Raw genomic sequence first — 26,841 nt, 5'->3', positions numbered from 1 at the left:
TATATCTCTCAGTTGCTGTCGATATTATCTCTTTGGAAAAAAAATGGTTCAAATGGCTCTGAGCACTATGGGACTCAACTGCTGTGGTCATCAGTCCCCTAGAACTTAGAACTACTTAAACCTAACTAACCTAAGGACATCACACACATCCATGCCCGAGGCAGGATTCGAACCTGCGACCGTAGCAGTCGCACGGTTCCGGACTGCGCGCCTAGAACCGCGAGACCACCGCGGCCGGCTATCTCTTTGAAAACATTCCACAAATTTTCTGCACTTACATGATCAGATCGGAAGGAGTGAAGACTGTCTCTTAAAAAGGAGTTAAGAGGAATTTTATCAGTTTTTTTAAATAGATAGATTCTTTTTGATGGTTTAGGTGTTACGGTATTCAGCCTAGCAGCGAATGCCTTGTGGTCGCTAATCCCTGTATTCGTCACAATACTCACTATTTGTCCAGGATTGTTTGTTGCTAAGAGGTCAAGTATGCTCTCACAACCATTTACTCTTCGAGTGGGCTCATGAACTAATTGTTCAAAATAATTTTCTGTGAAAGCATTCAGTATAATTTCGAGGGTAGATTGAAGTCACCACCGACTATAAATGTATGAGCGAGGTACTTATTTGAAATGAGACTCAAGTTTTCTTTGAACTGTTCAGCAACTATATCTTCTTAGTCAGGCGGTCGGTAGAACGATTCAATTAATAGTTTAGTCCGATTGTCAGGTATAACCTCTACCAATACTATTTCACACGAAATATCTGCTTCAATTTCGCTACAAGGCAAACTACCTCTGGCAGCAATAAATACTCCACCACCAACTGTATTTAATCTATCCTTTCTGAAGACTGTTAGATCGTTTAAAAAAATTTCGGCTGAACTTATTTCCGGCTTTAGACAGTTCTCTGTACCTACAAATATTTGAGCTTCAGTGATTTCTATTAGGGCTTGGAGCTCTGATTCTTTCCCATCACAGCTACGACAATTTACAACTACAATACCAATTGTTTCTATAACTACTTTACTGCATTTTACCTGCCCACTTACAGACCGACGCCCCTTCTGTGGTTCCCTGAGACCCTCTAACCTAAAAAACCGCCCAGCCCCTTCCACACAGCCCTCGATACCCGTGAAGCTGCCTCCTGTGTGTAGTGGACTACTCACCTATTAAGCGCAACCCGGAAACCCACCACCCGATGGCGCAGCCTACACAATCACAGAACCGCCTGAGCTTCTGATTCAGACCCTCCACTCGGCTCTGCACAGTCGGTTCTATCGACGATGCTGCAGATGGTGAGTTCCACCTTAATGTCGGAAGCAAGACTGGTAGTGTTTACCGTTTCCGCTAGCCACCCGAAACCAGACAGAATCTGCTCCGATCCAAAGTGACTCTTGTCATTGGTACTGCCATGAGCCACCACCTGCAGTTGGCTGCACCCCACACTCTTCATGGTATCTGGAAGCATTCTTTCCACATCCAGAATGACACGCCTCCCCCCCCCCCCCAGAATGCACACGGAGTGCACACTGGCTTCCATCCCTCCTTGGCAGCCATGTTCCTAAGAGGCCCCATTACGTGCCTAAAGTTGGAGCTCCCAACTACCAGAAAACCCACCCTCTTTGAATGTCCAGAACTTGCAGACTGAGAAGCTTCCTCTGGAACAGGGTGGATGACTGCATCCGGCTCAGTGACGTCGTCAGCCACAGATAACGCCCAAAACATGTTCGTCAAACGAACCGGGGAGGCCCTATGATCGGCCCCTCGGAAAGTTTTTCGCTGCCTGCCAGACCTCAGCGTAGGCAGTACCCGAGGTGGTCACAGCAGTGGACCGATTTGAGGACATGTGGGACGTGCTCAGTGTCCCTCACATCCCCACATTCGATGCCCCACAGTGACGCCCCTTGGCAGCAGCCTCAAGTTGTGTGGCGGAAGTCAAAGCAGCCTGGAGCTGTGAGCGGAGGGTCGCCAACTCAGCTGACATATGTACACAACAATCACAGTTCCTGTCCATTACTGCAATTATTAGCAGCAGGAAATCGAAGTACTCTCTCACTGTTGGTCTAACTGACACTGAGTTGTTCTAACCAAACAAACAAAAGCCTGTACGATACCAGGGTCGATAGCAATGGCGGTACTGTACATTGCACCGTTATCGAAATAAAAGGCTGTGCCTAGTAAGCACTCGAACACGCATGAAATTATAAAAATAAAATAGTAACTACCACGATAACTGAAAATAAGTCGCTCCTGTTTGAAGCTTGTAAAAATATGTAACAAGCGAACTGTGTACTCGCCTTATTAGTAGATGGAACTAGCGGTGCGCTCTCGCTGACGGCCTAACTGACACTGAGCACTTATAACCATCCAAACAGAAGCCTGTACGATACAAGGGTCGATACAGTGGTCGATAGCAACGGCGGTACTGTGGACTACACTGTTATTCAAATAAAAGGTTGTGTCTAATAAGCAGTCAAACACGCAAGAAATTACAAAAATAAATTAGTAACTTACCCGATAACTGAAAATAAGTCGCTCCTGTTTGTTGCTCGTAAAAAAAAGGAACAAGCGAATGGTGTACTCGTCTTATTAGCAGCAGGCACTAGCGGTGCTCTCTCGCTGACAGTCTAACTGGCACTGAGCTGTTGTAACCAACCAAACAATGGCGGCCTCATCAAGTATGACCCAGCCACTCTCTCATTAATGGTAGGAAATCCATACACATACTCAATATTCCACCAGCTTCATCAAGTGCAGAATGGTAATAACACTGGCATAAGTTAAACAAACCATAGAAGCTGGTGGTGTTTCAAGTTTGTAACCACCCTCAGTCAATTGTGATGACTTGGCAGATGAAGACAGTGAGGTCAATTGAAATATTTTAAATACTTTGTGCGAAATTTTAGCTCCAGTTGCTTTGAACTCTGGGTCTTATGTAGTGTGTCAAATCTGTTTAGTGCCTCAACAAATAAAGCATGTGTCCCTTTTAATGTAGGCTGTCAGTACGAGTTTCAGGAGCATTATCATTATAAGTTGCATTTTTTATATTTCCACACTTACATATCTGATCTATAGATTTTTTTAAATATCATTTTTCAAAAGGGTATATCTTTCACATGTGTGTGTTATTTTTTATAATTAAGTTTAGGATTCTAGTTTTCATTTATCTTTCATGCATGCTTAATGTGCTCTCCACTACATGCATGGCCAACATTCAGACAATAGTCAATCTAACATGTGATATTATCTGGTATTAATTCTAACATGTGCTATTCTCAGGTGTCTGCTCAGGTCCCATGTTAATTTCACCATGATATTGCAAGAAACACATTTGTTGCCATATTCTGGTGGTCTGTGATGACTGCTGCTCCACTCATGTCTGCTTCCTACATATGTTTGCCATTACTCCCATTACACCACCCCCTCCCCCATTATCACTCCACTGCCATCACTGCCTGTGCATCTGCTGCATTGGGGAGTAGGGGGTGGCAAAGTCCAGCTGCTCACTCCCACCACCAAACCAACACCACCCACCATGGAAGATGCACAGACAAATGACAGGAGTGGAGCAATGGAGGCTTAATAGCCATATTATGTAGGATGCAGACCCAAGTAGAGCAGCAATAATCAAGGATCACCTGAACATGGCAACAAGTCTGTCTGCCATAATATCATGGAGAACTTAGTATGTGACACAGGCAGACATCCAAGAATTGTGCAATAGTCATACTTGTTCCACAGTTTTGCAAGCACATCTGCAGTTTCTCCATTCACTGCTAGTACCCTGCAATGGTTTAGTTCACTCAAAGAGATGGTCATTCACAAAATCTCACAAAAAGTGACATGGGATCAGATGATCTTTTGCAATGCACATTGGGTAAGAACTAGCTGCATGAGAGTGAGTCCTACTAGCAACCATACAAACTGGCAACATACAACTGCCTCCAAGCCAAACTTTTAGTATTGATCCATAAGCTAGAATTTACCCCGAAATCTATTTTATTTCCTGTAGAAAGTCGGTCCTGTGAAGTCAGATGACTGTTTCTGAAACACACTGTGTTATCTGAGTTTTAAGTAGTTGACAAAAACGTTACTGACTTTTAGGAAAGCGGACTGTTGTGTAGTTCTGTAGATAAGGTCACAGTTCATGAAAGCAGAAAACATTTATCAGCTGATGCAGTGCAACCAGGATAATCAAATATAGTAGAATTCCTCATTATGATCATTATCTATTTCTTTTTTACATTTTGCTGCAGTTTTCAGCAAGTAATCAAAATTGCATCACCCTTAGAAATTAAGTTTGCATTTTATCCTGAAAGTGATGTTCTTCTCTGTCTACAAGGTAAGCACTGATCAGAGCAATCATCAGTTTTTCTGTGGCAAACATTCAAGAGATTTTTATGCATTTATCTAAGAACATATTTTAAAAATCCTTGAAACATTGAGTGTGGTGAATGTGTTCAATTTCTAGTGCCTAACAAAAATGAAAATTAAAATGACAGTAGTATAAAGGCAGTATCTCTGTTCATAAATAGTATAAAATGTTTTTGTAAAACATCTGGAGCAAATTAAAAATGTGTGAATACATATAGATAGATATCTCAATGGCAAAACATGTGTTGTCCACTCAGAAGTACTGATTTTAAATAAATGAAAGTACATATATAAAAAATGAGATCATTTTATTTAAATAAATTAATACCCAAACTGCTACAACACAGTTTTCAGGTCTGACAAGGATACATAACATTTCACTGCTGGCAAGGGCATTCATCAAAAGGTAGAACATATACACTGTTTACAGTTTAGCAACATGATAACAATACAAACAAATAGTTTTTTCTGTATATATTACAATAAATAGGAGAGTGGGCTGACAATAACACAGTGTGGAGAGATTGACAGCTAGGCTATCTCAGGCTCATTTTTGAAGTTAAGGGGCTACAATGTCAACAGCAGCACATGAAAAGTAATAAGTTTTTTATGTTTCTTCCTTGTAATTTGAATAATAACCTTTTCCAGTACTTCAGGGAGTTTCTGCTATTGAGAGTAGACATTGTGTTGCTAATACTGTTTAGATTTGCTGTACATTTTCTTTTGGGTTTCTTGGTTCAAAGTGAGACATTGTCTTACAGAGAGCATATTAACCACCTACAAAAGGTAATGTTGACAGTGATATATAGCTAACTATATAGTAAGTGGTTACATTAAAAAGTCTTCTTTTTACATTTATTGGTGTAAGTGTAAAGACACAGTCCAATATGTCTTACATTTCTGAAGCCTTTTTGAGATTTGTGCATCAATAATAGCACTAATCTTTATTAATTACTTTTGCATATATTTTACAATAGAAAATCAGGTGTGTTATTCTCTTTAATTTTTACACGGTGACTTATAACTTTTCTTATAGTGAATATATTAAGGCTCCGTTCCATTCTTTTGGTACTTATCCACTCTGCCTACGTATTCATAATGTTCAGAAGCCTCTCTAACAGACTGTAGTAAATAGAGTCCTCGAACTTACAAGTGAGTGTAAATATCTAGAGCATCAACATGAGTATAAGGAAATCAAATGATGCTGAAATCAAGGATACAAGATTTAGGCATTTCTGTGGTACAATGCTATAAACATTTAATGATGATGTTCAAAATGCATCTTTTCTCAGTTTATATGGAGTTATAGATCTGTTGCTGTTAACCAAATAAGGTGAACTGAATCATCTGAAATGAGGTTTCTCTGCTATGTAGGGGGATAGTCATTACCATAAAATGGATGGAGTACTCACATTAGACAGAAATTAAATGTGGAGTCATTTTCAGACGCTATAAAAAATAGGCAATGAAATGAGGGTATCACGTTCAGCTCATGGAAGACAGTAGACTCACTAAATTCGCTTTGCAATACAATCCCAGAGGAAAACAAAATATTAGCCATCCTTTAGAAAGTTTGCGCGAACAATTTTGAGGCAGAACAGGCTAATAAGTCCAACCTTTGACGTACATGAAACTATATAGGTGCTGAAACTTCCTGGCAGATTAAAACTGGACCTAGACTCGAGCTTTGGACCTTTTCCTTCCACGTGCTAGTTCTCTATGGGTGCTTTTCGTAGAATCTGTTTGGTTGTGGGACCTGGAAGCAGAATCTCTAGTGCTTTGTAACGATGGGGTACGAATATGGGTCACAGTTACGGCAGAGAGTCTCAAGTATTCAGAAAGAGATGTAAGCATCGCCCTTGTCGCATGTATAACTATTTCCTCAATATTCATTTTGCAAAGTACAGCACGAAAAAATGAAATACACCATTCACTAATCATTGGTCGCTGCTACTGGTAGAGTTCTGGTGCATATAATATTCTTTGACTGCTAAGGTTGACGTGTCAGCCAACAAAAACACTAGTGAACTGAGACTCCATAAAGTACTTCCCTGATTCAGAAGTAGGGAGTGGCTGTACGTAGGGATGTCAGAAAGTAACTTACACATGCCATCCTGCTCTAAGACCAATGCACTTGTACGAGGTGAGTTTAAAGTTTTAACTGTCACCTTGAAAAATTAAAATTACTTTATTAATTTTTTGTTTGCTTGTAGATACATGTGTGCAGTCCTGGTACACATCAAAAACCCCACGTCACAGAAGGGCAGCGTGACGCCAGAAGACGTAAAACTTAACGATACAGCCCACTGCTAACGTGGACTATAATGTCAGAAGAGAGTACATGTTCCCAGTTTCCTGCAGACGCAGTTCTACTGAGGTGTGGATAACAGGTCCATCACAGTGTGCGATTTGAATGGTGTGGCAACAAGAATCATACTATGTGAACAAAATGTTTAAATTGCATATAGATTCAGAATGAAATTCTGGCGATATATGGACAAAATGCATTGTTGTGTCCAGCAGTAGTGAAATGGTGCCAACAACTTGACCAAGGTTGCACAGATGTGAGTGGTGGTGATTGGGAAGTCCAGATCTTGCACCATGTGATTTCCGTTTTGTCATACTTGTATCGTTGAGGAACTGAACGAGATTGATAGTCATTTACAGAGACTTGGTGACCATGACATATATATATATATATATATATATATATATATATATATATATATATATATATATATATATATATATGTGTGTGTGTGTGTGTGTGTGTGTGTGTGTGTGTGTGTATGTGTCATTTTGAAGTATAATGCACCATTCAGTAATAATTACTTGCCATAATAGTGTGTAATTCACTTTCCAGAGTCCACTCATATTAAGAAAAAGTGCTCGTATAATACTTGTACGAGGTGAGTTTAAAGTTTTAACTGTCACCTTGAAAAATTAAATTACTTTATTAATTTTTGTTTGCTTGTAGATACATGTCTGCAGTCCTGGTACACATCAAAAACCCCGCGTCACAGAAGGGCAGCGTGACGCCAGAAGACGTAAAACTTAATGATACAGCCCACTGCTAACGTGGACTATAATGGTGTACGATTTTCCAGTGACTGTGTTGTCAGAAGTACAATACTATATTCCTTCGGACATGCATGCGTGTCTGAAGGAACACGCACTGTGACGATTACAGCCGTTATGAAATACATGAAATATATCTGCAGTTGCGAATGTGGACAACCATCAGCTGTGTAATGGAATGACGATAATCAAAATATGTGTCGAATCCGGATTTCTTTCAACTGAAATGTGTCCCCTGTACTGGAATAAACATAATGGATGTTCTAGTGCAGGCTGTATATACACGACTGACGACATGAGAAAGTTTGAGACCGGTCGTGAATCGTATTCGGATAGCCTTATGGTAAGGTGGCCACTCGGGATAAGTGAGAAATACGGGTTCGAGTCCCCGTCCAGCACAAATTTCCATTGTTGTCATTCCATTATAAAGCTGATGGTTGTCCATATTCGCAACTGCGAACACATTTCATTTACAATGGTATAGTTCGTTATAGGCAGCAGGGGAAATGTTTCAGCTATGTCAGGCCAATCCTGGTGGAACTAGTCAATGCATTCTTCTCAGGCATGCTATTCTGACGCTAGGATTTCAGTCCGTACAACGACATGGACACGTACCTACAAATAAATAAATCAAATGTTTCATGTTTTTTTATGTTTCCGATGTGGTGATAAAAGCTTTATGACTGTAAAAGCTTTATGACTGTGGTAGTATGGACGTTAACTGTACGATGTTGTGCGACAAAGGAGCGTATACGACGGCTGCATACAGATGGAATGAATTCATTGGTATACTTCCATAACTAGACGGCTGTTGGCAACGAAACGACGAAGTGATCCAGCGAGGCCGGTACTGACCAGCAGTCGTGTCAGTAACGCTTCAGTATGTCGACGACACGGTCGTTGAGGAGCCTGCGCTGGTCCCTCGCGATGAGGAAGTCGATGTGGGTGAAGTTGTCGTAAGGCACGCGGAACATCCCGATGCGCCGCGGCAGCAGCTCGTAGAAGCGCTGCACCTCCTGCAGACAAGCACACAGGAGTGAGCATTTTACACTACCAACAAAGACCTGATCACTTAACGTCCAGAGACACACCAAGAAACGTCTACTGTACCGCTCACTGAATTCTTCTCACGTATGTGGGCATGAACATCCATAGAAGTTTATCCTAGAAGGAGTAATTCTAAAACTGACATTTTTTACATTGCTCATCCGATGAACTCGAAGACATCATGTGTCAAGAACTATAGGGTGTTTATAAAGTCACGAATTATTTTCCAACTAACCACATTTTTATGGACTACAAACAACATGAACATACATTGATACACTACTGGCCATAAAAATTGCTACACCACGAAGATGACCTGCTACAGACGTGAAATTTAACCGACACGAAGAAGATGCTGTGATATGCAAAGGATTAGCTTTTCAGAGCATTCACACAAGGTTGGCACCTACAATGTGCTGACATGAGGAGAGCTTCCAACCGATTTCTCATACACAAACAGCAGTTGACCGGCGTTGCCTGGTGAAACATTGTTGTGACGCCTCGTGTAAGGAGGAGAAATGCGTACCATCACGTTCCCGACTTTGATAAACGTCGGTTTGTAGCCTATCGCGAATGCGATTTATCGTATCGCGACATTGCTGCTGGCGTTGGTCGAGATCCAATGACTGTTAGTAGAATGTGGAATCGGTGGGTTCAGGAGGGTAATACGGAACGCCGTACTGGATCCCAACGGCCTCGTATCACTAGCAATCGAGATGACAGGCATCTTATCCGCATGGCTGTAACGGATCGTGCAGCCACGTCTCGATCCCTGAGTGAACGGATGGGGATGTTTGCAGAACAACAACCATCTACACGAACAGTTCGACGTTTGCAGCAGCGTGGACTATCAGCTCGGAGACCATGGCTGTGGTTACCCTTGACGCTGCATCACAGACAGGAGCGCCTGCGATGGTGCACTCGCCATGGTTACCCTTGACGCTGCATCACAGACAGGACCGCCTGCGATGGTGTACTCAACGACGAACCTGGGTGCACGAATGGCAAAACGTCATTTTTTCGGATGAATCCAGCTTCTGTTTACAGCATCATGATGGTCGCATCCGTGTTTGGCGACATCGCGGCGAACGCAAATTGGAAGCGTATATTCGTCATCGCCATACTGGCGTATCACCTGGCGTGATGGTATGGGGTGCCATTGGTTACACGTCTCGGTCACCTCTTGTTCACATTGACGGCACTTTGAACAGTGGACGTTACATTTCAGATGTGTTACGACCCGTGGCTCTACCCTTCATTCGATCTCTGCGAAACCCTACATTTCAGCAGGATAATGCTCGACCGCATGTTGCAGATCCTGTACGGGCCTTTCTGGATACAGAAAATGTTCGACTGCTGTACTGGTCAGCACATTTTCCACATCTCTCACCAACTGTAAACGTCTGGTCAATGGTCGCCGAGCAACTGGCTCATCACAATACGCCAGTCACTACTCTTGATGAACTGTGGTATCGTGTTAAAGCTGCATGGGCAACTGCGCCTGTACACGTCATCCAAGCTCTGTGTGACTCAATGCCCAGGCGTATCAAGGCCGTTATTACGGCCAGAGGTGGTTGTTCTGGGTACTGATTTCTCAGAATCTACGCACCCAAATTGTCTGAAAATGTAATCACATGTCAGCTCTAGTATAATATATTTGTCCAATGAATACCCGTTTATCATCTGCATTTCTTCTTGATGTAGTAATTTTAATGGCCAGTAGTGTATATTTTAAATACATATTTAGTGCATTTGAGTGAGATGACCCTGCAAGTTCCATCGCTCCTGTATATCTGGAAACATCCTTGCTAACATAGCTGGCGTTATTTGTTTCACAGATGCAAAATGTGATTTTCCAATTGTTGAAGATTATTGATTTTACGTTTACATCAATACTCCGCAAGCTAATTGACAGTGGGTGGCGGATGGTACTTCTGGTACATACATGTTTCGAGTAGCCATTCGCCCGTATGACGGTGTGTTGGGACTTTACTGTTGACCTAGTGTAATAAATAAACGTGATTCAGCCGACCACGCATCACGTTTCCGTTGATCTACGGTCCAGTCTTGGTGCTTCAGAGCCCACTGCAATCGTAATTGTCGATGTTTAAGTCAACACGGAAGATTTAGGGTCGCCGATTGTGAAGCCATATGTTCAACAATGTGCACTGGACGGTGTGCTCCGATGCTTATAACAGTTTCCACAACGTAACTTTGTCTCTAAACGTGGCAGAAAAACCAAAGAGATTCTGGTCGTATGTGAAGTATGTTAGCGGCAAGAAATAATCAATGCCTTCTCTGCGCGATAGCTCTGGAGATACTATCGAAGACAGTGCTGCCAAAGCAGAGTTACTAAACACAGCCTTCCGAAATGCCTTCACAAAAGAAGACGAAGTAAACATTCCAGAATTCGAATTGAGAACAGCTGCCAACATGAGTAACGTAGAACGTCGAAGTAAATATCCTTGGAGTAGTGAAACAACTTAAATCACTTAATAAAAGCAAGTCATCTGGTCCAGACTGTATACCAGTTAGGTTCCTTTCGGAGTATGCTGATGCATTAGCTCCATCTTTAACAATCATATACAACCGTTCGCTCGACGAACCCAAAGACTGGAAAATTGCAGAGGTCACACCAATATTCAAGAAAGATAGCAGGAGTAATCCACTAAATTACAGGCCCATATCGTTAACGTCGATATGCAGCAGGATTTTAGAACATATGTTGTGATCGAACATTATGTATTACCTCGAAGAAAACTGTCTATTGACACACAGTAAACATGGGTTTCGAAAACATCGTTCCTTTGAAACACAACTAGCTCTTTATTCACATGAAGTATTGAGTGCTATTGACACGGGATTTCAGGTCGATTTCGTATTTCTGGATTTCAGGAAGGCTTTTGACACTGTACCACACAAGCGGCTTGTAGTGGAATTGAGTGCTTATGGAATATCGTCTCAGTTGTGTGACCGGATTTGTGATTTCCTGTCAGAGAGGTCACAGTTCGTAGTAATTGACGGAAAGTCATCGACTAAAACAGAAGTGATTTCTGGCGTTCCTCAAGGTAGTTTCATAGGCCCTTTGCTGATACTTATCTATATAAACGATTTGGAAGACAATCTGAGCAGCCGTGTTAGGTTGTTTGCAGATGACGCTGTCGTTTATCGACTAATAAAGTCATCAGAAGCTCAAAACAAATTTCAAAACGATTCAGAAAAGATATGTGAATGGTGCGAAAATTGGCCGTTGACATGCACATGCATATGAGGAATTCGTTAAACTTCGGTTGCACGATAAATCAGTCTAATTTAAAAGACGTAAATTCAGCTACATACCTAGGTATTACAATTACGAACGACTTAAACTGGAAGGAACACATAGAAAATGTTTGGGGAAGGCTAACCAAAGAGTGCGTTTTATTCGCTGGACACTTAGGTAATGTAACAGATCTACTAAGGAGAGTGCCTACACACGGCTTGCTCGTCCTCTTTTAGAATACTGCTGCGCGGTGTGGGATCCTTACCAGATAGGACTGACGGAGTATATCGAAAAAGATCAAAGAAAGGCAGCACGTTTTGTATTATCGCGAAATATGGGAGAGAGTGTCACAGAAATGATACAGGATTTGGGCTGGACATCATTAAAAGAAAGGCGTTTCTCGTTGCGACGGAATCTTCTCACGAAATTCCAATCACCAACTTTCTCCTCTGAATGCGAAAATATTTTGTTGACACCGACCTACATAGGGAGAAACGATCACCACGATAAAATAAGGGAAATCAGAGCTCTTACGGAAAGATATAGGCGTTCGCTCTTTCCGAGCGCTATACGCGATTGGAATAATAGATAATTGTGAAGGTGTTTCTATGAATCCTCTGCCAGGCATTTAAATGTGATTTGCAGAGAATCCATGTAGATGTAGATGTAGATGTAGATGTAGAGGTAGAAACACTTGTGCCTATTCCAGCATTGCAAGATTTCCTGCATCTCGCCGCCTATCCTCATTTACAGAGTGGGAAAGCCAACAAACTCAACGTTGCGTTATGACGGGCGGACGTCCAACAACTTGTGGCCAACTCGTGGTTTCACCCTCCTTCGACCATTTTCCGCTCACGCAAATAGTTGGCCAGCTTCACCTTTTCCGAGATGATTGCTGCAAGACGTTTGGCCATAAAATTTGACCTTTGTCAAAGTCGTGTTTGTCAGTGGATTTTCCCGTCTGAGATCCGTATCATCAGCAGAATAATTCCCCATTCATCTCTGCTCTGTTCCAATCTTTTCTTACCATGCCACGTGTTCGCTATACTACCTGGCGGCTTTCAGTGTTGTGGTAGTATTTTGGCTGATCGGTGTATTTCGGAAGTAAATTAATTTGATTTCTAAAAGATAAAGATGTTTCATTAATGTATGCTAAGTACATCTTTACGTTATTCTTATGGAAGTGATTTCCACCATTTTTGAGTTAATGATCTGATATTGCATCCTCATACGATTAAACCAAAGGCATCCAACAAGAAAAGGTAGAGGACATTCACAAAAAATACTTCGATTCATGTATCACTGAAAGTGAGTTAGATCGACAAAGATACAAAATAAAATCGGATAATTAATACTCTTGGAAGTGAAGAACAGAGAAATAAACTTTAAAAGGCCATCTATACAGCTTAGATGCAATCTACAATTCATTGTTTGCATTGTTTGTTTCCAAAACTTCACATCGGATCACGCTAACGGATTTATTGGATTAATTTCATACCTTGCATTTCTTAATTTTGAGTGGTACAAGTAAAGTTGAATAAAATGTTATATAAAAGCTGTATTCTTGGGTTGTTTGCGTGAAGTGTGCAAGAAACCTTCCAAGACCACTTTCAAATTAGTCGTTGCTACTGTTTTTAGTAGCCTAGAGCTGAATAAAGATGGATTTGTCTCTCCAATCATTTTGAGAAGTTATTGTGCAACCCTCCCAAATAGATTTAAAATTCGTAACAGTGTGACTATATGTTCCGCTGTCTTGCACTTCAAAGAATTCCGGATTATACTAGCCCCTGGAGTGGACCATGAAATTTTACACTTCTCTTTTCTAGAGGAGGGACTACTTTTTTCCTTTCTCACTTTTTGATCCATAAATGAAACACAGATGAGTACAACTACAGTATTAACGCTTGAGCGCTTAATGCACCAAATGTTATGTTGTTACTAAACCATCGTAAATTTTACTACTTCATATTTTATTCGAAGGAAGTCATAACGTCTAATTTATGCGCTAGTTAATGACAACTATAATGTCCCCAGTGGTGCGTCACATACAAAATAAGTACAAAATTTCCGGTTTTACACCCTAAACAAACAATGCCCAGCTGGAGAGAACTTCGAATTAGTACCAGTGAGCCGTGTGCGGCTCGCTTTCATGCCGTTTGTTCTTTGGCATTTTGCCACATCGAGTGGCGTCTTGTTTCTTCCTTACTTACTGGCATAACGAAGTTGATGGTTTCCCTCCTTGAGTGGCAGTAGCAGCGTTTATCGATACTAGTACTGTCGTCCTATCTGAGTGGTGGTGGTTTGTGTGGTGGTCAGTCAATTGGGATGGAGCAGCGAGGAAGTCTGTGCGCCGCGAAGCCAGGTTGGGACTGCTGGCAGCGTGCACGCGCTCTCGGATCATGAGGCGCTAGCTGCGAGAGCGACGAAGTTCGTTGCCCACCAAACCTGGATGCTGAAGCTGAGTGATCAGTTAACCTGTTCTGAAACCTCAACTGTTGTGACATCTCTGCATTCATTTGCGTGTAGTTGCTCCCTAGGCTGTTTGGGCTAGCAGCAACGTATGATGTTTTGGAGTTGGTGAAATCTTGCTGTCGTCTTCCTATAATGCGATTAATTGTTAAATTGACTGTTACTTGCCAGTGAAGTGCACCAGCGGTATTTTCTGCCCTGTGGCCGTTAACGCCCCAGTTACATGCCCTGGTTGTTAGCATAGTTTTCCGGCAGTGTGCCTTTCCTCGTCGTGTTGATGCTATCCGGCACAGCGTGTAGTTCGACAGCCTTTGAAGTTGTTTGGTTCATATTTTGCTTAGAGTGGTTATTGTTCCCTTTGCTGTTTTTAGACGCCAATTTCTGAAAACGTAATGCTGTTCGTATCCCCGTTTGTGTGCCGTTGGTCGGACAGAAGGGAATTAGTTAAACTGTTGGTCGGTCCTTGGGCCGTCCCTAGTTTGGGTTGCCATCCGATTACTTAACTTCAGCTCTTGTCTGCCTGTCTCACCTCACCTTAGCTTTGCGGTACCTTCTCAGGCCGAACCTTGGAACACTTCTGAGCACCACTTGATCTGTTGGATTTACATTGTGATTTTCATTTTAGGTTGAAGTATTGTGCGAGGTCTTCGGCTGTGTATTAACTCAGTTCCTTTTAAATTTTACGTTAAGGTCTTCAGTGATGTTAAATTAAAATTTTGAAGACTGAATTTATTCTTAAAAAAATTTCTTTAAAATTTTTTTCTATCTGAAATTATTTGTAATCCAGGCCCTAAGCTGTTGGTTGTTCGCTGTGTTATGTGTGGCTTCAGCCGAGGATTTACGTGAACTTCTTTTAATAAAAGGGATTCATTTTAAATTGTTTGTCTGACTTGTTGTTCACGCCATCTGCCGTTGTTTCAAATTTGTTTGTGGCCTTCAGCCGTGCAATAAGTTAATATTTCTTTAATTAGGCTTTTGGCTGTTGTGTTGTAAGTTTAAAAGAAATTTCTTGGTTAGAAAAATTGTTTATTAATGTATTTCAATTATAGTTGCCCTTCAGACGTGTGGGCCGGCCGGGTTGGCCAAGCGGTTCTAGGAGCTACAGTCTGGAACCGCGCTACCGCTACGGTCGCAGGTTCGAATCCTGCCTCGGGCATGGATGTGTGTGATGTCCTTAGGTTAGTTAGGTTTAAGTAGTTCTAAGTTCTAGGGGACTGATGACAGAAGTTAAGTCCCATAGTGCTCAGAGCCATCAGACGTGTGGTGTAGCCCTTCAGCCATTAATTGTTTTCAGTTGCATGTTTTTTTTTTAATTTTTACCTTCTATTTTTAATTGCTTTTGATTTCTAAGCCAGTCCTTCAGCCATTCTTGTCTTTGGTGTGGTTTTGGGCCTTCAGCCCAGAAAACATCTCAAGTTTTCTTTAACTAGGCCTTCAGCTGTATTGTCTAGTTGTGATCTATTAAAGCAATGTGTAAATAAGTGGTTCTTGGTAAAATAAAGTTGTGTGTTTGATTGTGCAGCTCACAGTAACTGTTTACAGCCCCATCCACAATAATAACGTTATCCTGTGCGCTCTCTTAGTACCTATCAACCAGGTTTCAACCAGCTGCAATAGTAAATTTTACGTGGGTTTTGTAATCTAGCGTTAAATGGCAGTGTGCTTCAGGGTCTACAAAAACCGATCTGCCGTGTGAGCTGCTGTTGTCTCCAAAGTGTGCAGCAGGGAGAGGTTCGGTGCGCAGACTGACCTTGAAGGTGAGAGCGTAGTCGTTGTCGGCGTAGAAGACGGCTACGGGCGTGGAGTCGTAGTGGCGTAGGTCGAAGCGGGGCGGCGTGCTCTGGTTGTAGAAGCGCACGTTGCCCTCTGGCCCGTGGTCGAACGCGCGGAATTCGTCTGCAAAGCGAAAGGCTGTCTGCAGCTTCTGCATAAACCAGAGCCGAAGCACATAGAAGGGGGGCACAAGTAGGTGAAGGAAGTGGAGCAGGGTTGTATTCAGCCTGTACATTGAGCAAGCATTAAAGGAAATCAACAAATTAATGTGCAGGTAGAAACTTCGGAATAAAATAGATAGGATGTGCTGGGAAGTTAAGGCAAAATGGCTGCAAGAAAAATATGAAGAAATCGAGAAAGAAGTAATTGTCGGAAGGCCTGCTAAGCACATAGAAAAGTAAAAACGACTTTCTGTGAAATGAAAAGCAAGGATGGTAACGTTAAGACTGCATTGTCAACTCCGCTGTTAAATACAGAGGAGAGAGCGGGTAGCTGGGAAGAGAAAAAATTAGACCTCTGTGAGGGGAAGACTTGTCTGATGAAATGGTTCAAATGGCTCTGAGCACTATGAGACTTTTCTGAGATCATCAGTCCCCTAGAATTTAGAACTTCTTAAACCTAAATAACCTAAAGACATCACACACATCCGTGTCCGAGGCAGGATTCGAACCTGCGACCGTAGCAGCAGCGCGGTTCCTGACTGAACCGCCTAGAACCGCTCGGCCACAGCGGCCGGCGCTCACATCATGCCGGTAACTGCCAAACGACGCCTCCTTATGCCGGAAGCCTTCGGCCTCCATTGCTGATGATTTCTTTCAGAATTTAAGAGATGGCGTGGTTTGAACCCCGTAGCGAGGACGTTTTGATTACTAATCAGAGTTTCTACCCCTTAACTACAGCTACCTTCGAGTGTCTTATAAACACAGAGATACAAACTAACTCTCTCCCTATAGTGCCCTGCTGCAGAAAGACCCTACCTCCTCATGTGCCCCAGTTATAAAGGATGAAGTGTGGAGGAGGTGCCTGATCCTCCTTTGCCCATAGGGGTGGAAAGGAAAGATGGTTCAAATGGCTCTGAGCACTATGGGACTTAACTTCTGAGGTCATCCGTCCCCTAGAACTTACAGCTACTTAAACCTAACTAACCTAAGGACATCACACACATCCATGCCCGAGGCAGGATTCGAATCTGCAACCGTAGTGGTCGTGTGGTTCCAGCCTGAAGCGTCTAGAACCTGCCTGATGGCGTGACAGAGAAGAAACAGCAGTCGGTATAAAAGAACTAGGGGATCCAGTAATAGAATCAGAATTTAAAAGAGCGTTGGAAGACTTACTATCAAATAAGGCGGAAGGGATAGGTAACATTCCATCGCAATTTCTAAAATCACCGGGGGAAATGGCAAGGCTGACACGTGCGAGAATTTTTGCACAATCAGTTTAAGAGCTCGTGCATCCAAGACACCGACAAGAATAATATAGAGAAGACCTGAAAGGAAAAATGAGGTTATGTTAGATGATGATCAGTTTGGGTTTAGGAAAGATAAAGGCACCAGAGAGGCAGTACTGACATTGCTGTTGATAATGGAAGCAATACTTAAGAAAAATGAAGACACATTCACGAACCAGGTGTTTTATCTTCAGGCCGCGGCTGGCAGTGATTGAAGAAACTCTGACGACAAAACGGTATGTCACGTACATCGCAGGTCCTCATGCGTTGCCCCTCATGTGAAAGTATCGTGGTGCCGTATTTCAACAGGACAATGCTCATTCACACATGGCACGCGTCTCTATGTATTGTCTGAATGATGATGGGGTATTCCCGTGGCCAGCAAGACTCCCACTTTTGTCGCCGACGGAACATGCGTGGGCCACTTCGGACGTCAACTCCGTATCAGTGCCAGTGTGCATAACATCGATGATTAGTGGCAATATTTGAGGGCCAGCTTCTCTAAGGAGAGGATACAGTGGGGCAGAGGGACTGCAACGTAATAGCAATTAGTGGTCCCATACTGCCAAGTTCTTTGAAAATCGGACTCGATTTCGTTATCAATGGAATAATGTCACATACCCTCTCAATCCGTTTCATTTCATTTTCTCCTCCAATTCAGGGTGCTTGGCGTTTTTGTCAGACATTGTAGTTTCACTATGAAACTGTTTACATTTTTAGTGTAAATAAACGATTCTACGTATGTGGAGTGACAGGCAGTACGATTTCCAGGGGAAGTAGTAAATTCCGTCAATTTAGACAGTCAGAATTGATACAGTTGGGCACCATCCTCCTAGGGAACAGCGCAATTAGGACTTGGCTTCGATGCCTACAACTAACTCTGTGGAGATAGGTTAGTGTGCGAACTGGTTCTAACAGAAATCGACGATGACACCCAGTGGTAGATGTCGGAAAGCCTATTAATCAACAAAAAAGCGCACCTGGAAAACGTATGCTGAAACACAGCAATAAAAAGTTGCCACCACAATCTACAAACCCACTCAGACTGATAATAGGACTGAGAATCAGGTTCTTTTACTGTTTTGTAGCTTCTACTTTAAGTTGTAGTACAGAGAATATTGAATATTATAGTTAGTTACATGTTCTATAGGTTACTCGAGTGTTTCTTTTATGGAAATAATTGATAAGTGCCACACGCGAGGTCAAATTCGTGATGTCTTTTCACAAATGATGCGGTTATCTCAAACGAAGTACTGTCTGAAAAATGCCGCACAAATATTCAGTTTGAGCTTCATAAGATTTCAAAGTGATGTAAGGGTTGCGAATTTACTGTAAATGTTCAGAAATGTAAAACTTCACACATCAAAAACGAAAACACGTAGTTCAAAAATGGTTCAAATGGCTCTGAGCATTATGAGACTTAACTGCTGAGGTTATCAGTCCCCTAGAACTTAGAACTACTTAAACCTAACTAACCTAAGGACATCACACACATCCATGCCCGAGGCAGGATTCGAACCTGCGACCGTAGCGCTCTTGCGGTTCCAGGCTGTAGCGCCTAAAACTGCTCGGCCACCTCGGCCGGCGAACGTGATTAGTTTTAACATTAATGAACATATTTGTTTAGTCCTAGCCACGCAACTGCACTTCAAAACTAGGATGTTTCATACCTAGTACCAGTCTGTAAATGAAAATTCGTCCATGAAGTAGAAGGACTGTCGAGAAGAAATGATTTTAGGTTAGATTTAAAACTTGCTTCGCTATCTCTCACATATTTTATGGCATTGGACAAAGGTAGTAACGGTCATTTTTTTCTCTAATATTGTAGGCATGGACCTCACTATTCTTCTCAAATTGTGATGGATTATTTATGATGAATTTCATTACCGAATGTTGGTGCTGTGATGGTGCAGTTAAAACGCCTAATTCCTTGAAGAGATACCTGCATGAAGATAGTGGATGAACACCACATATTGCCGGCCGAAGTGGCCGAGCGGTTCTATGCGCTACAGTCTGGAACCGCGCGACCGCTACGGTAGCCGGTTCGAATCCTGCCTCGGGCATGGATGTGTGTGATGTCCTTAGGTTAGTTAGGTTTAAGTAGTTCTAAGTTCTATGGGACTGATGACCTCAGCAATTAAGTCCCATAATGCTCAGAGCCATTTGAACCATCTTTTTTTGAACACCACATATTACTCTTACTGCTCACTTTTGTGTAAACAATACTTTCCTCGTAAGTGATAAGGTACCCAACAAAATTATTCCATAAGTGAAAAATCTGAGGAGGGTAGATTCGTTTGTTTCCAAGACTAGTAATTATACGAAGAGAAAAGTAGCTGATATAATTGTTTCATCAGATCAAAAATATTTGTCTTTCATTTCAAGTTTTCATCAATATGTACACACAAACGGTAGGAGCGTTGTACTCGGTTTATTGGTTCCTGCTCATATGCTACATCAACTGTTGGCATAACTCTATTTGTTGTCCAGAACTGAATCTAGTGTGTGTTCTCAAAATTAAGGGGTAGTCGTTTTTCAGGGAGCTACTTAATAATTCTTTAAAAACATAGTTAACTGTCTGTTCTGTTGCTTTTTCTCCAAAGGGATTTATTGTAACACTAGTATCTTCTGCAAAAAGTACCAGTTCCGTGTGACGAATGTTAAGTGGAAGGTCGCTCAGACATATACACTGATGAGCCAAAACATTACGACCACCTACTTGAAAGCTTGCTTGTCCGTCTTTGGAACGAAATACATCACTGGCTTTGCGTATCGGGGATCTGAGTGTTTGTTGCTAGGTTTGTGGATGTATGTGGCATTAAATGTCTAAGCATAAGTCATGTAATTCGAGTAAGTAACGGGCTGCTGATTTGGGTACGCAGTGATGGCACCCGATAGCGACCCAGATGGGTTCCATACGATTTACATCAGGCGAATTTCGTCACCGAGACATCAACCTGAGTTCACTGTAATGCGCCTCAAACCACTACAGCACGGTTCTGGCTCCGAGACACGGGCAGTTATACTGTTGAAAGTTGGCATAACCGTCGGGGAAGACATTAGGCATAAATGGATGCAGGTGATTCGCAGCTGTCAGCGTGTCTTCGACTATAATCACAGATCCCACGAAAGTGCAAGAGAATGTCTACTACAGCGTAATACTGCTTCCACTAGCCTACATCACTGGCGCGCTGCACGTTTCGAGCCGCCGTTCACCTCTATGACGGCGTTTGCGCAGACGACCATACATGCAGTGTAGCAAAAATGTGATTCACCCGAAGAGCCAATACGTTTCCATTGATCGACGGCGCATCCCGATGGTCCCGTGCCCACAGCAATCGTAATTGACGATGTCGTTGGGCCAACATAGTGGTGATCTGCTATGGAGCTTCATGTTCAACAATGTACAATGAACGCTGTCCTACGAAACACTTGCGCGTGCACCAGCATTGTGCTCTTTCGGGAGAGATGCCACAGATCACCATCTATCCTACTATACAGAGCATACAAGCCTCCGAACCCCACGTTCTGTGAAGAATCGTGGACGTCCAACCATTTAGCACCTAGTGATAGTTTCACTGCCCTACCTCTTTACGAAGATACTCACGACAGTAGCACGTGAACATTCGACCAGCTTCTCTGTTTTCAAGATACTCATTCACAGGCTGTGCATAATAATAATCTGGCATTTGTTAATGTCGCTTATCTCGAGGAATTTCCCCATTTTCAGCCATATCTTCGCTATGGTGATCCCCTGCATGCGTCTGCTCCACTTACATCCTTCTGTTACGGCATCCGACGTCGTGGTAGGCAATGGTCAATGTAGTGGTTCATCAGTGTATGTGAATAGTAGTGAGCCCAAAATTCAGTTCCCTTCGTGATTTCTCTCTAGATATAAAAATTTTCTCCTCTTTCATGGCTTTCCAAGAAAAAGCAAATTATTCTTTACAGTTCATACTTCTGCTTCCCTTTACGAACTGAAGATTTCTCGTTAAATAAAATGTCGTGTGACTAGGGTCTCCCGTTAGGTAGACCGTTCGCCGGGTGCAAGTCTTTCGATTTTGATGCCACTTCGGCAACTTGCGCGTCGATGGGGATCAAATGATGATGATTAGGACAGCACAACACAACACCCAGTCCCTGACCGGAAAAAATTTCCGATCCAGGCGGGAATCGAACCCGGGCTCTCAGGTTTGACATTCTGTCAAGCTGACCACTCAGCTACCGGGGGCGGACATTTCTTGGTGAAGAGGATGCAGAATGTTGTAATTGAATGGGAAGCTGACAGATGTAGGAGTAACTTCAGGCCTGTCCCAGCGTAGTGTTACGGGACCCTTGATGTTTGTGTTATATATTAATAACTCGACGGACATTATCAGTAGTAATCTCATGCTTTCTGCAGATCACATAGCTATTTACAATAAGGCAGTCTGTGAAAATAGCTGCACGAGGACAAAGTTAAATTTTGATGAGATTTCCAAATGGTGCAAATATTGACAGATATCTTTAAACGATCAAAAATTTAAAAAATGTGCAGTTAACAGAAAGCAAAATCGTAGTATCCTATAATCAAAATCTCAACGTATAGCAATTGGAACCAGTGGACTCATACTACCACTTGGGTGTAACAATTTGTAGGAATATGAAATGAAACCATCCAACAGATTCCATCATAGTAAATCGGATGGCAAACTTCGGTTCTTTGACATATTGGGAAAATGTATCCAAAGGAGATTACTTACAAAACTCTATTACGAGCCACCCTAGAGTATTGGAAATTTGTGACAAGTTCCTACGAGACCAAACTGCTGAGGTCATCGGTCCCTAGGCTTACACACTACTTAATCTAACTTAAACTAACTTACTCTGAGGACAAGACACACATACTCATGCCCGAGGGAGGACTCGAACCTCCGACTGTGGAAGCCGCGCGAACCGTGGCAAGGCGCCCTAGACCGCACGGCCCCTCGAGCATTGCTAAACTATGTGCGAGCCATACCAACCAGATCTAACACAGTATGTGGAACGTGTACAAAGAAAGGCAGCGCGAATGCTCACATGTTTGAATCGTGGAAAGTGTCACGGATGCTCAAAAATCTAAACTGGCAGACACTTGGAAATGAACACCAAGTACGCAACAAGAGGTACCTTTAAAGTTCCAGTTATCAGATTAAGTGAGGAATCTATAAACATACTACAGCCTCCTAGTTTTCGCTTGTATATGTAACGTTGGCTACCGCATGCACAAAGATGTTCAAGCACTCAGTCTTCCTGAGAGCCATACGCGAATGGTACTGGATGGAACTCTGATACACGCTACATTGAGAAGTACGCTCCCCTATGCACTTCCAAGTGGTTTGAAATTTTTTTATATAAATGTCGGTGTAAAGTATGAATCCACCGACAAAGTCACTAAGCAACTGTTTCTGTTTGATAACATGTATCTTGAATAAGTGGTGCAACATTTTGTGTGCTGAAGATGATCGGTAACAACACGAAATCACTTCGTGATTGTGTTGGCGCATTTCTTTTTTTTTTCTTTTTTCTTGGGGGAGGGGGGGCGTTGGTGAGGGGTGTGACAGCTATTGTATGAACTCTGCTTAGCAAGTACATAACTCACCGGCCTTGTGATTCTGCACGAAGTGGATGACAGTACGTGTCGACGTGCCCGACAAGATGTGCGTCAGTATGGACGGCAGTCGATCCTATAGGAACAGAGAAATTGTTAGGTAAAGCATAATACGAACTTCTTAACTACTCAACCATGTAACCCATTTAGTTTCCTTTTGAATACATTTCAGTCTTACACGTTGTACATGAACTGCAATTTGCCACAATTCTCTTCTACAAAACAGGGACAAACGCTTTTTAGCAATTAAATATAGCGCACTGTCCATGAAATAAGTAACACAAATATATCTGGAATAGCTTCAATGTGAAATGCTTTACAATACATTAAAATTTATGTTTTGTTATGCCAGAAACAACTGCACTTTTGTGATGACTGTACAGAATCAAGATATTAATATATGGAACGTACAGCATTCATAACAACTCACAATTGCGATATTATATTGGATGTCAAGAATAGCCCAAACTGAAACCAAATGTAACTTATTTCTGTCTTCACTCCAGTTAGTGAGAAGACTCTTTCTACGTTAGCATTGTGAACAGGACGGGAGAAGTAAACTTGGACTGTTTTAAGCAAGTCGGATCAGTGCTCTTTTGACATAAAGCTTTTAAATAAAGGTACTCACTTTTTGTAATCGATAATTATTAATCGTAGTTTGAACAGATCTGGCGGGCCTTTAAATTGTGTTTCCTTGAGATCTATGTAAAGGGATTGCTTTTTAAAATACTAGGACGTTTACCTAGCCGGACGAGATATTATTTAAACCATTTAAAAGTCAGGCAGAAATCCGGATTTCCGGGACGTATGGCCACCTTAATTGTAATAATTTAGCCTGTGTTGTAGAAACATCACTACCTACAGAAGCGATGTGGTATTTATATAAGAAAGGAGACAGAACATCCGAAAAAATTACAGAGGAATCTCACTTTTTCCGGTAATTTATAAAATTATTGATATAGCTTTGAAGAACCGACTTGAGCCGCAAGTGGACCCTCAGACTGGTGAGTGTCAGATGGCGTTCAGAAAAGGGAGATCTTGTATTGAACAAATGTGGCACATTGAAACAATACTACACGTCAGACGATGCCGGAACAATTTAGTCACGTTTGTGGATTTCAAAAATGCTTACGATACTGCTGAGAGATAAAAGCTGTTCAATAGCCTAGAAGAATTAGAAGTTCCAAAGAAAGACCAATGTCAACATCAAGGAAACCTTATCTGGAAGTACTTAAACAGTGAAATTCATTGGAGAAATCTCAGACTCATTCGAAATTCATACGTGAGTCTGATAGGGAGACGGCTTATCGCCTTGTTCAACATGGTACTGGAAAAATTTGAGAATAGAGAAAACATGTCAAATGTATTCAGATAGGAAAAGCGAAAGGGGAAAGTCACGGTGAAATGCTTGACCTCTGCATATACCTGGCTATATTAATGAAGAACAAAGATGAAATCAAACTAGCAGTAGATAAACTACATAAGAATCTCCTGCAAATCTCCTGTAAAACCGTACTCCAAATTTCCTACCACCAAATCAGCCGGAAATCTCCGACGGAAAACACAGTCTGGAAAAACGTGACAGGTCACTCACTTCAGGTACTTAGGAGAAACGATCTAAGCCACGCGACTGAATAACATCCCCAAGACAAAAATAGTAGTCAAACCGCCAAAGGCGTAGAAACTGATAGGATTCGCTACAACAAAAACCAACATCTTGTAATACTAAAGTACGAGACTGCAGCACAGCTGTTTTAAAACAGACTTCGCATGCAGGAGAAACCACAGTAACTAGAGTGATGACAAAAATCCATGACACAGAGAAACAAAAATGCAAATTTCTTAGAAAAATCTACGGTGCTGTCCTCCGAGATTTAACTTAAGAATTCTGTGGACACGTATACAACATCACATAAGAATTTAGGCAAAGTCGCCTACAGTTTTACGGAGACCTAAGTAGGATGGATGAAAACGGACTTGCTAACAAGCTTTTGAACAACGTTAATGCAAGAAAATTAAAGACCAGTTGGATAAAGAAACACAACAAGACCTGCAACAGCTGAAAATTTCGGAAGAAGAAACTGAGGACAGAAAACAGTTGAGAAGCAAAACAAAAAACGAGGAAATAGAAAAAGGCTCAGCGAAAGAAACAGAAGACGAAAGGAAGGGAAAACGCGGTGAATTAATGAAGAGGTTTTGAGAAGAAAGAAAAAGAAATCAAGCTGTAATTGGTTCAAGTTCACATGCTCTCCTAAAGGGGAATAACCAAGATGTATGGGATACAGAAAATCAAATTGTGTCTTAGATCTTTCTATTGTTTTCTGGATTTGTCTACATATGATGTCAATTGATATATCTGCTAAATCTCCACGAAAGAGGGGGAATTCTGTAATCACACGATTCCAGGAACGCTGAATGTTTCTAAATAGTACAACGAGTAGTTATTTGTTCGCAGTCGTCTGAGATAGTAGGACGTGGATCGTTGAAAATAGAGGAACTATGTTTCGAATTGCTTTGATACTTGAGCTGGAAATTTAGACAGCTGCGCACATGAGACTGGAACCGAAAACATCGTCTCTGGATAACCGAGAACGCGTATTTGTTGCTCTGTATAGCAACACTTTCCAAATGCATAAAAATGCGAGAAAATGTCTGCAACAAAGAGAAATATCCAGATGTAATCCGATTATAACGTTAGTGCTAAGCTCCTACGGATTATCATGTCGTATAACCATCTGCGGGTAGTATTGGCAAAAGATGCGATACGTGAACTGGTAAAACAAATTTGTAGGTAAGGCTAAGGCTAATGGGAAACATAAATTTCTTCGAAAAGTTTTTGAAAACGATTCAATTTTCAAATATGGCGTATTATCGCACAAATTGCTGATGTGACAAAGTGTTGATTAGCTATCCTGCGTTTGGAATCCTTATCACGAAGATATGATAGCATCAATCGAACGAATTCAGAGACGCTTTGCTAGAGTCACAGCAGGACAGTAGATCTTAGATGGAGGTGTAATGGAGAATTGCTCAACTAATTAAATTGGAAATTATACAAGAAAACTGACGGTTTTCTAACTGTCTAGAGCAAATTTAGAGATAAACAGACTGTGTAGCACCTGCATTGGCTCCATCGTATTCCTCGCTTTTGAGCCACGAGGATAACATGGAATACAGGCGCACGACGAGGAGTGTCGGCAGTCTGTTGCCGCTCTCTATACACGCGAATGGAACAGGACAGTCATGTTAATGTTGGCGTGAAATGGCTAGCAAAATACGTATTTGGAGGTATATGTAAGCTCAGAACAGATAGTAAGAACAATTCGTTTTTAGGATTATATTTTTGAACGTGGCCTCGCATGCACTACTGGAACGTGCACATGAAACAACGTTTCTGTACTTCGTCGAGCTTATATGAAACACGAATTATTCACTTAACAATAATAACAAGAAAGTCTTTGCTTCGATTATGGCGAAGAACATTCTGTTGACTACTAAATATCAACAATAACTATATTGATTCTTTTATGTTTGTGTATGTAAACTGTACTTGCATCAAAAGTAATTACTTTGGTTGCATAAAAGCGAAGAAGTTATGCGATCAACAAAGCTCTATTACATATAAGTGCAATTTACATTTTGTAAGGATATAAAATACACAACGGACTAACACTGAACAATGTGCGGTGCTAATTATGTACAGAACAAACAAACAAAAAACAACGAGAAGTTGCTGGCATCCAGTTTCGCTCTCACACAGCGTTTA

General features: G+C 41.8%; 1 protein-coding gene across 1 annotated transcript in view; it reads right to left on the bottom strand.

Moving 5' to 3' along the window:
• Nucleotides 1-7,221: 7,221 nt before the first annotated feature.
• Nucleotides 7,222-26,841, bottom strand: part of LOC126482150 (lipase 3-like) — a 128,973-nt gene continuing 109,353 nt past the window's right edge. Inside the window, exons 6-8 of the mRNA XM_050106127.1 lie at nucleotides 23,067-23,151; nucleotides 15,977-16,122; nucleotides 7,222-8,464 (exon numbers count right to left, since the gene is read on the bottom strand). Coding sequence (XP_049962084.1) covers nucleotides 8,315-8,464; nucleotides 15,977-16,122; nucleotides 23,067-23,151 — 381 coding nt within the window. The 3' untranslated portion in view covers nucleotides 7,222-8,314. The remainder of the gene's footprint in view (nucleotides 8,465-15,976; nucleotides 16,123-23,066; nucleotides 23,152-26,841) is intronic.

This window comes from Schistocerca serialis, chromosome 5 (genome assembly GCF_023864345.2).
Source record: "Schistocerca serialis cubense isolate TAMUIC-IGC-003099 chromosome 5, iqSchSeri2.2, whole genome shotgun sequence".
In the NCBI taxonomy this organism is placed as follows: domain Eukaryota; kingdom Metazoa; phylum Arthropoda; class Insecta; order Orthoptera; family Acrididae; genus Schistocerca; species Schistocerca serialis.
This window is presented reverse-complemented; position numbering and strand designations above follow the sequence as displayed.